This window comes from Haliotis asinina, chromosome 9, assembly GCF_037392515.1.
Source record: "Haliotis asinina isolate JCU_RB_2024 chromosome 9, JCU_Hal_asi_v2, whole genome shotgun sequence".
Classification (NCBI taxonomy): domain Eukaryota; kingdom Metazoa; phylum Mollusca; class Gastropoda; order Lepetellida; family Haliotidae; genus Haliotis; species Haliotis asinina.
Window position 1 is genome coordinate 25,012,240 of NC_090288.1, and position 11,911 is coordinate 25,024,150.

General features: G+C 40.7%; 1 protein-coding gene across 4 annotated transcripts in view; it reads right to left on the bottom strand.

Moving 5' to 3' along the window:
- Positions 1-3,227, bottom strand: part of LOC137296931 (putative adenosylhomocysteinase 3) — a 112,780-nt gene extending 109,553 nt beyond the window's left edge. For 3 of the 4 annotated variants that reach the window (XM_067828831.1, XM_067828838.1, XM_067828832.1), the window contains exon 1: positions 3,049-3,187. In XM_067828831.1, coding sequence (XP_067684932.1) covers positions 3,049-3,156 — 108 coding nt within the window. In that variant the 5' untranslated portion in view covers positions 3,157-3,187. Of the gene's footprint in view, positions 1-3,048 lie in introns of all 4 variants that reach the window. The other variant, XM_067828837.1, reaches the window with a different exon arrangement.
- Between the last annotated feature and the right edge of the window lie 8,684 nt (positions 3,228-11,911).

The window sequence follows — 11,911 nt, forward strand, 5'->3', positions numbered from 1 at the left end:
GCAACACTGTTCTTATTGCTAATACTGTATTACACATATTTAGCTATGAATCATACAGAAAAACTTCAGCATATCTCCAAACACCATGATTACACAGATTGGTGTGGTTTGATGCAATAGCAGTTAACACATCCTAATGAAAACAGATCTTCAGGTTAACATGTTTGAATTTTATATGTCATTCATTAGGGTCTAATTTCTTAATATAAGTCATCATTTTTTTAAGAGTATTTCTATTATAAACTTTAAATTGACATATTGTCAAGATGGCAATCAGCATTTGGTTACTATGGTGCGGATGTATCTGTTTGGGCTTTTTGTCTTCGTGTATTCCAATGTTGTGAAATGTAGGTAGTGAATTTTACATGGACAGTACTCATGGAGTGTCACAACTCTAGGGAAGGTCTCATATATATAGAATACTCTCCTACACTAAGTTAAAATCGAGCATTACAAGCTTCAAGAAACTTTTCTTTTATAACAAAATGAGTCAATATTTACATAAGAAATCAGGTTTGCCTTTTCCTGGTGAACAAATGTAATTCTGTAACTGTACCTGCTATATCAGTGTTTGTTTACATATTAAGATGAAAAATCATCATCAAATCTAAATGAAAACAGCACACTGTAAGCACTGTACAACAAACTAACCTGTTTACTGATTCAGTATTTTATTTCAGCTTTACAGTAGGGTATGTCAGAAATGGACTTCACATTCTCTTTCGGAGAATCAAACACTGGGGTTTATCATCAGGAGGAAACGATTAAACCATTAGACTATCTATGTCCCCATTATCAAGACACGAATGGACATGAACAAGTAACAACGTCATTAAATAAAGTTTAACAACATGATGATGACAGTGTAACTGAAATCAATGCACTTAATATAAATATTATTCCAATCAACAAGGATCTGATCATATCCACATAATATATATGTCCAGCATCCCCCATCTATCAACATCTGGCGCAGTACAGGTAACACAACCGACCACAAATGGAGGTAACCAGTACTGTTCACATTGTGATACTTATTTTCTGACATGTGAGAAGGATTGCAGTTAATATTCCTGAGACACCGATTGATAAGGCTGTAATTCCCTGACTATGTTCCTAATCCTGCCAACCTCTGTCCTATAGAGCTGCTGAACTGATATAATTACATGTCCCTGTATGTCCATGTTTTATTGAATTAAATAAGTAGAATATGCCCCTCTCCCTGGATTGGTATGTACATCTAAACCAAAGTATTTATCCTTAAAGTGAATGTACTTGCCCTGGTGTGGTCATGTTTAACCTATCATGCATCACACTGAGGTATTAATCCTTGACTTGTGACATCAATAACTGGTCAACCATCCGTTCATCCCCATAGAATCTCATAACTTGCAATAATTATGTAAATGCTACCTTTCCATCTGCTAGAAGCAAAAGTAATTTTTACTGCAAAGTGCTGCACTGTAAGATTTGAACAAACACTGTTCAATCTCATCCATATTGCATATCTAAATTACAACTCATGCCGTTCTGCATAAAGATCTGTGGTTAATGACTTTCTTAGACCTAACATTTAATCCTCAGTCTAAATGAAGGATGTGTGGGTAGCACTGAGTTCTACAATCAATCAGATGTCAGCTTTCAGAAAGAATCTGGCTACATTCCTTAACATCAATTTGAATTGTCTCAATCTGACAAAAGAAAGACAACCTAAACTGCACACAAATGTATTTTGCTTGAACTTCAAGGACAATACATTGGCACAGTGTTTTTATCTTCATTCGGAACTGCTCATTTTCGGTTCACAGTCAGGGTACAAAAAGCATATATGCTTGTGTCTGATACACTCACTCATACTGGGGAAAGCCCCAAGACTGATGAGAAAGTTCACCCAACGTACACAAGAGAGGAAATGATGTGGAGGAGTTTGACCATTGTCAGTAATAGTAGCATGCATGCCAGTAGTCCCTGTACAAAAGTATAATTTTGATAGTAACAAATAAACCCATTAAAATTGAAAACAAGCCCCACAAAGTAGAGATTCCCAATCTGTGGAACTGTAGACTTGCTTCATTCAGAGCTTAGTTTAGCTTGCTTCAGGGACTGAGAGAGAGATTAGCATGTCAGTGATAGTATGTATCCCTTGTGGGAGCCTTTGAGTGATGCACCCTGCTATTTTAAAGTGTAAATAACATAAACAAAACCATGGACCTTTTTAGCTGGTTTTCCCACAAAAACTGGGTTGGTGAACAAACAAAACAAACTAACCCTGTAATAGACATGTGTCTCAGACACAGGGCCAATTCATGCTATGGATGGCTGCAAACTTCTAACATCACTTGCAAGACTTTAATCACTGTTTCAGTATCTTCATTTAAAAACAAAGCTTTCAGGAATTTATGACATTACAGTTTTTCCTCAGCTTAATGACACAACCTGGATGGAAATGTCCTGACCACAAGGCCTCTGTCTGGACTGAAGTCAGCTGATTTACAATATGACATGTCAGTATTGGACCCTGTCCTGCCACTTTGTGTAACCAACCATGGCGTTCACCAGAGGATGAACACTTTCAGGTGGATGACCATGGAGCGGCAGGCAGAACAGTAAGTCAGAGTTCAGAGGTCAAAGAGGGCAGACAGTACCCCCGCTACAGGGCCACTGCCGTGGGAGGTCGGCTGCTCGTCCCCCGCACACAATCATCTTACTGGAGTTCAACGCTACATGGAACCGCGGGGAGAACACGGGAGTTGTGGTGGTACATCGATTATCTGGAGTTTTACTGACAGCCGCTGTCACTTTCAACCCATATATACACAAACACAACACCCCACACTGACCAATGTGGATCTTCAAAAATAACACAGAGCTTACCATAAGTCTTGATCGCTATGCACTAATAGAATGGTCCATGGTTTGTTATGTGAAACACGCACGGCTCCACCAGTCACTATTCGAACACGTGAAGGAAAAACGATGTTCACTGGCTCCCATTCACATAGATTGTACACGATTATTGAAAAAAGAACAGAATCATAATGAACTTACTCTGTTGGCTATATCCGTGTCGCAGATTTTTGGATCTATCCTCACATTTCTGTCTCGCTGAGATATGAGCCCAGCTGTTTCGCCGTTCTCCACGTCTCCCTCCGACATTTTGACTAAAGCCAAGTCACGTGATTTTGCTTTCACGTTCTGGGAGCCTGCCCGCTAGATGGCAGTGATCTATTTGTAGTTCTCGCTTAAAAAGTCAGGTAAAATATTCCCATAAAATTCAGTTGAGCGCCTGAATGTGACGTGTGTCACTGACTGTTATATCGTATTTCCGTGTGTATTCGTGATGTGGTTTATAATTAATAAATGCACTGGAACCTGGATTAATGTAATGGTTTTCAAAACGTAGGAGATAATTTAAGAGACAGGCCTCTCCTGACGTTTTACTGACAACTTAATGAATGAAAGCCAACCCCTATTCGGTGGCGAATGTGATACGTCCTTTGTGCGAGATTAGATCTACTCTAAATTATCGTAGAGACAGGTATTACTTCAAGCCAGGTGTTTGTCAACCTCATAAATTAAGATACATCGAAATGAAATCTCATGGAAATCATACAAATGCACACGTCACATCTCGAATCTTATTAAATGATACCACACTGCAAACTATGGCCTGGATCGATATTCATGCAAGGTGATTTCAAGGAGACACTTTAATACTGCATTTACCAATCCTCTGTGCTGAAATTACCCTGAAAATGAGCGGAGTTTGTTGGATAACTATGCCACAAGTATGTATGGATATTGCAGCGATATCACGGTTGTCTGTTCATCGAGTAAAACCCCGGCAAACCATGACTGAAACAGACACAGCATGACACATCAAATCAGACAAGTCACAGAACCTCAGCCATATCAGTTTTGTTGTGGACTGACGGCATGCATGGGCAATTACCATCCGTGAAGACATTGTGACATATTCCTTATTGCCTTTGCCACGGAGTATCATCTTAATTGTATCTTTTGTTGTAGGAGACAGTAATGGCAGGATACATGTGTGTAAGATGTGACCAGCACACTCATCTGTTGTATATGCATCGTGATATACTCAGTTTTAAAAGGAACGATCCCATACACCTGCGATTCGCCGCCGACAACTTTGCTGACAACAGAAGTCTGTTCTTGGTTCCAGCTGTCTGGGTGGCAGTAGTTGACGCTAGTAGGTGGCGTTGACACATTGGCAAGAAGCTCCTTTCCGACCAGCTGGAGTGTAACACTCTCATCACCTTCCTGGTATCATTGCTAGAAAAACGTCAGGTAGTGTCCAGGAAACGCTAGGCAGTTCCTGGGAAACGTCATACAGCACTGGGAAACGTCAGGTAGTGTCTAAAAACGTCAGGTAGTGTCCGAGAAACGCATATTAGTGTCTGAGAAACGCCAGATAGCGTCTGGGAAACGTGTTGTGGTGCCCAGAAAAAGTCAAGTTTTATACGACAAAATGCCAAGTAATGCCTGAGAAACATCAGGTAATATATGGGAAACGTCAGATACCGTCTGGGAATCGCCAGGTAGTGTCTGAGATTCGCCTGTAAATTGCCCAGGAAACGTCAGGTTTTGTCCGAGAAACGTCAGGTATTGCCCAGGAAACGTCAGGTATTGTCCGAGAAACGTCAGGTATTGCCCAGGAAACGTCTGGTATTGTCCGAGAAACGTCAGGTGTTGCCCAGGAAACGTCAGGTATTGCCCAGGAAACGTCAGGTATTGTCCGAGAAACGACAGGTATTGCCCAGGAAACGTCAGGTTTTGTCCGAGAAACGTCAGGTATTGCCCAGGAAACGTCAGGTATTGTCCGAGAAACGTCAGGTATTGCCCAGGAAACGTCAGGTAGTGTCCGAGAAACGTCAGGTATTGCCCAGGAAACGTCAGGTAGTGTCTGAGAAACGTCAGATATTGTACGAGAAACGTCAGGTATTACCCAGGAAACGTCAGGTAGTGTCCGAGAAACGTCAGGTATTGCCCAGGAAACGTCAGGTAGTGTCCGAGAAACGTGAGGTATTGTCCGAGAAACGTCAGGTGTTGCCCAGGAAACGTCAGGTATTGTCCGAGAAACGTCAGGTATTGCCCAGGAAACGTCAGGTAGTGTCCGAGAAACGTCAGGTAGTGTCTGCATTGGAAACGTAATAATGTAATCGTGACGATAAGAATTCGTCTTTAAGTGAGTGAGTGAGTTTAATTTTACGCCGCTTACAAAAATATCCGAACAATATCAGACACCGGGGGACACCAGAAATGGGCTTCGCACACTGCACTCATATTGGGAATAGAACCCAGGCCTTCGGTCGTTTTTAAGTCATTATGGCGAATGTACCATGGTTACAATCCGGTTAATGCTGAGTGCTGACTTGGTGTTTGAATGAGACTATGTTAAAAATACATGAAATAGATTTTATTGTTCATAGAAAATTCATAATTCATACATACCACCATGCAGTCCCCAAATGCTGTCACGTAAATATAGTATCTTGGCTGATACCATCTGAACATATAAAATTGTAAATTGAATTAAATAGAGCTCCTTTTTTCTATCAAGATTATGTTTTCCATTGACAAGTTAGTCACCAACTGGCAAACAAGCAAGCAAACTGAAACGATGCTCCAACTGTCAACAACGGATGATTTGAACTGAACGTGCCCACACAGACAATTAATCCACAAAAGAGCTCTTGACCAATACGCTTCAGGTTTCCCTTATTTTGTGTAAAAATGGAAAAGAAATAGTATAAATACTTTCACGTACGAAATCTGAATCTAAAGATATATATTTACGTATAGCTAGTTTTCCAGTTAATAACGTCTCAAAGACGTTTTCCTGATAAATCGATATCTATCCCCTGGAAAGATAGATCCCAGTTAGCTAGACCCGGTATTTAACATTTGTATTTTAACATTTAAAGTCCAGTCATTTAAAGGAACTGGGGAAAAACATCTACCGCCGACTATGTAAGAGTCTGGCTCCCAAGCTTCAAGATAATAAAATGAAAAAGGGCCCTAGTGTAAAATTATTTAGCAAGGCTAATTTGTCTTCCGCTTCAGACTGAAATGCGGGACACGTGGATTAATTATATTTGTGTATTTTGACATTCGATGCACAAATATCCAATCTCAAGCAATAATGACAAGAAACGTTATTTTGGCTGCGACCGACGAATTTAAGAGCTCTCCGAGGTATAGATATATACCCATTAGATTTCAGTGACAAGGATTTTCATATTAGGTTCCGTTTCCACAAAATTGAACACATTTGTTGTCCGAGGCACTGAAACCCGCTACTCACCACAATAGGTGTCTATCAGTTACTCTGACCTGTGAAGGTCCGGGGTAGAATAGGCCTTCAGCAACCCATGCTTGCCATGAAAGGTGACTCTGCTTGTTGTAAGAGGCGACTAACGTGATCGGGTGGTCAGACTCGATGACTTGGTTGACACATGTCATCGGTTCCCAGTTGCGCAGATCGATGCTCATGTAGTTGGTCACTGGATTGTCTGGTCCAGACTCGTACAGACTTGTATTATTATATTTACAGATTATTTATAGCTCAAATATTGCTGAATGTGGCGTAAAACTAAACTCACTCACTCACTCACTATCAGTTACTCTACGATGTCTTACTGCGCAATGTTTGTATGCATCTGTATAGTTCAAGGACAGTTGCAATAGTGAGTGCCCACAAGAACAGAATTTGTGTTTGAAGGTTAGTAAGGACCGGCTATATTTCGGCCGAAGTTTCTTCCCCAATGCAACCAGGACTAGGGACAGATGTGTAATGGCAGCTTGTTATATTGTGACACTGCAATCGGGACAGATCATTTCAAACACATGTCCGTCTCTCCTCTGTGTGGATGGTGCACTGAAGTGAACCCGGATAGGATTTTAACACAAGCGTGACCTGTGACCATTTGCCATAAAACACAAATATCTCGGCAGTATGGGCAAGGTGACTCTAGAAACTGGCGATATACAAGAATACCACTCAGGCAAACTTATGTATCCATGTTTGACAAAATTGCTCAGTCTGTCAATCCATAATCTGTGTACGACACATGTAACGTTGACATTGTTTTACACTAATATTCAGGAATTCCCTTTGAATGGCAAAATACGATTAAAGTGATGTTTAAGCGATGATGATATGTCATCCCACTGATGTATGTCATAATGCAGCGTACATACCCACAAACGGCGTTCACAGATGTCATATATGGTGCATGAACATTGTAAGTACCTTTGTGATATACTGTTGAATACTGGCCAAAATTATTAATTAAAAGTATTTACTCCACTACAGTGAACGTGCTACTGTCATCATTGTGGGTGATTTATGCTAAATATCTGAATATAAACTGGAAATTACTGACTTGTAGCTTGTGGCTGATTCCACTTTTAATTCAGGAATCTAATGCATTTGAGTAATGTTCAGAAGGTAATGGATTCGCGGGCAAGAAGATCTTCAGATCAGCAGATACAATGTTTTCTTTTCACATGATGCAGTCTGGTTTGGAAGAGGCGGATCTTGACCTGGATAATGAACATGGTTGAAGATGCGTACGAACCTGTACAAGGGAACTAACATAACAATTACCTGTAAACAGCACAGTCTATATTAACCCAGATTTTAGAACGTGTTAACAACATACAGACTCACAACTGTTCCATGTAAATTTTGAAAAAGACAACAACACTACAGGTTTGAAGTCATTTGGGCAAATAGAGACACGTTTTGATTATACTCAGTGGGCCTAGTAAGTTCATAATCTATATATAATTGTGGATCACTGAGATTCCTGTCTCAACAATGCTGGACTAATCGAATCCCGCCATGCAGCGGCATGATTCCATTGTTCTAGGTTACGCTGTCGAAGATAACAACAACAAAATGATCTATTGTATTGGACTTTCCGAGTCATGGTAAACAAACTGGAGCTATTTTCGATAGTCTGGTTCGTAGAACGTACAACAACCCAGGTGTGTGTTTTCTGAGTGTATAATCGTGGCGAAGGTTATGTTGCAAAAAATAAACAATTTACAGTGTAATTACAATGTACCTGGTTTATCGAAAACAGTATACCCAGGACGGCAGGTGCTTCCTCGACACAATGTGTTGTTACGTGGTGATCCTCAAGTTGGTACAATAGCTTAACTGGTAAAGGAGCTCGGTGCGAAACCAACAAACACTTAAGAAATGTGATATAATTCTACTGTTATATTCGAAAAGTATCTAAGTTTGCAAGTAGCTAAAAAGGAATTACAACGGCAGTGCGAAATAGAGTGTCGGCGGTACACATTCAAAGGCAGTGAATATGAAGCTCGTGTTGATAATATTCACCTTCATAAGCGGATCCAGGTGTGTGTGCGCGTGCGTGCGCGAGCACGTTAATATGACGTTTGAGGTTGATGGAAAGAGTATGGCAAGACAAGGAAGTGAATGTGGACATTGTTGAACACTAAGGGCACAGTATCTGCACAGCATCTGTCTGAAGGCAAACTGACGAGCTTCATCCAGATTCTTCTGATAGGGATAAACAAAATTACGTCGTTTGCTTGAACTTGTTATGGGCAACTAAAGCGACACAATCTTTTGATGCATTTATCCATAAATTATCATGTATAATCTTAAACAAAAATATGCGAAGTTTTGGAAATATTGTCAAAGATAAACGTCGACGTTTGACCATTAAAATTGCAGCTCCAGTATGAACAACTCATTTTAAAACAAGCAACACATATCAAACACCTGGCAAGAAGGACCTTTATGGTTTTGTCGAGAACTTTGTGATCGTCTGATATACGAAACTATTGATGTAAACAAGGACTTACACTGTGATTTTAGTCTGGAAGGAATATGTTAAGAAATTAATGACATGGAGTGGGGCAAAACCCGAAGATATTCTGGGATGCCGATCTACTTTTTTAAGAATGCTCCACAATAGTGTCTTCACTTATTATGCACCTTAATTTGAACCTGGCTATTAGTTTTTACCCGAAACAATGTGGAGAGAAACTTCTTTAGGCGGCTGACTTTGCCTGACTCTGAGGGTGCGGTTTCGAATCCCGGATGGGACACAACTCAAATGGTACTAGAATTTGTACTTTACCAAGAAACTGTAATCCCAAATATAACATATCTCACATTTGACCAGTTTCTATATGGCATTGTGTAATCATACTCAAACTTGGCTGACACGTGTCCATTCTTACCCCAAACTGAATACATATTGTGCCATTAAACTTTCATTTTACAGAGTGTGTGTGTGTGTGAGAGAGAGAGAGAGAGAGAGAGAGAGAGATAGAGAGAGAGAGAGAGATATGTGTTGAACTTGTCTATATATCCTTGTTGATCGTAAGACTTTGAACAGCTTTCGTTGTCAAGACACCAGCTGGGGGGAAATCTGGCCTGACGAGAGATCCTAATGTCCAGTTTGTGTTATGCCTGTAATTGAAACAGAATATCACACGTTTGGAATGTCCATTTCATAATAAACTCTGACATACACGTTTGCCTGAGTTCTATTGCACTTCTCCTTCTTATGATAAACTGTATTACTTTGCACATCACACGATGTAGGTTTTTAAAAATCAGTTAGCAACATTTTTGTTCCTAACATTCAAAACAAGGTAACGATAACTTGTACAACCCATTAAGTGTATGTTTATTGACATTCTGTAGTGCTATGCCAGGCGCTCCAGATGTCCATGATATGACTTATGTAACTGTATAAAGAGCCTATGGCCCCTTTACTGAATAAACCAATTATTATTTATTGTCATTCTGAATTTCTTGTCATTCTTGAATTTTTGGTATACACGAGGAATATGAAGGAGACAACAATGCCAACGGAACTAACACCATGCACCAGCACAAAATCATCTACAGTACTTGCTGATTTCGAACTTCAGCATGTGCCTTACGGGCACGTGATTGTGGCAAACGGAGTCAGTCACTTCTCAAATATCCCTTCAGTGAACAGGGGTTTTAAAGACATTACAAATGTTGCTGCATACAAGGTAGCAAGTTTGTCCTAGCGCCGTTTTGAAGGCATAACGGGATCAGTCTATTTTTGGAGGAACGTAACGCCTTTCTATGGCTAAATGTTTATGGCCTTCAAGTCGTAGATTCGAACCAACCCGTGAAGATGCAACCAATGCATGTTGTAAATGGACACTGCCGGGATCGAGTGGTCAGGCTGGCTTGGTTGAGCTGTGTCATCGTATCCCAAATACTAGTAGATCGATGATCATGATGTTGTCCAGTGGATTGACTGGTCCACACTCGATAATCTACTGACCACCTCCATATAGCTGGAACATACCGCTGCGTTAAACAACAAACAAACAACAGATGGGAACCCACTGTCAGTGTATCCTGGTGTACACTTTGCCAAGACAGGGAGTCTGAGGGCTATGCAGCTGACACCGTGCAGAAAATAAGCAATGCAGGTCATATTGAGGCTCTGATACTCTATAAAATGATCTGTAATCATCATTATGAATATTTTCACTATTATTATTCGGAAGAAATCCACGTGAACTGTACATATTATAAGATCCAAACTGACATGTTATCGTTGTCGGTGACAAAGTGCCATCCCACAAGTGACAAAAGACACGTGTAAATCCAATGGAAATATCTAACTTGATAAATGCAAAAACTCTGACTTTACAGCAGATCCCGGAAAGGGACCAGCCACATCATGGACATGCTGTTCTTACAAGGCATCAAATAATATGTCCCTAATGGTTTAGTTGTGTTTCTGGAAATGACAAGTGAATCAAAAATAGTCACTGAACAAATGACACAGTAACTTTACATAATGCACGATAAAATTTATTGGCAGCGGATGCTTTGTTTATAGTGAAGTTTTCTTGAAACTATCTTAGACACTTGAGCGGACTTTAGTGTCAGGTTCCCGTGTTCATAATAACACATGCTGAATACTGAGGTATCTGAGCACTCAGGTGTTCAAGAATCCTAACAAAACCGCAATACAGACACAGCGGGACATCAGGAAATATGGACGAGCAATATTTCTCTGAACGTGATGCTTGACCATTCATTCTAGTCGTCAGTGTAGTACTGGTCAATTCAGAGTGGGTGGAAACGATGTTCGTCTCGATGGCTGATGCGATCACTGCAATTACGTTATCTATTAGTCCATTTATGATGCATTTACATGTACATTTAATGTAAGTGCTTTTACTCACAGCAAAGTGGAACACTATTCCTTGCCTTTCTAAAACTGCTCCGAGTAGCTACGTAAAAAGGTGAGGCGTTTCCGACAGAATCCCAGACTGCGTGCTGCAGCCAGTTACATGGTGCCCGGCGATGTTAACCAAACCCCAAACTGCGTGCCGCACCCTGTGACGTGGTGCACATCGTACCCGGCGATGTCGACAGAGCCCTAGACTGTGTGCTGCAGCTGGTGACGTGGTGCCCCAGGATGTCGAGAGGACCACAGACTACGTGCTGCAGCCGGTGACATCGTGCCCGGCGATGCTAACCAAACCCCAGACTGCGTGCTGCAGCCGTTGACGTGGTGCCGGGCGATGTCGACCAGCTTTATCACATAGTTACCGTAAGGATTAACATTCATGCTGAAACTAAGGTTATGGTATGAGCACTTAAGAAGTAATAATAAATTTTCACAAGCCTTGTTTTGCTTGCTTTTTCAAGTCTTAGGAAATATCTGAGCTTCTCTTTCATGATCTGGAGATTTCGGGACATACTTGAATGAAAATGCAGTATGTATCATCTGTAGCCGACTGTGCCCTTGTTACTTACATTATCTAAATGGGGTGGTATGACCAGTTTCGTGACGTGTTTTATCTCATGAACATCAGACGTTTCACTCCAATGTGC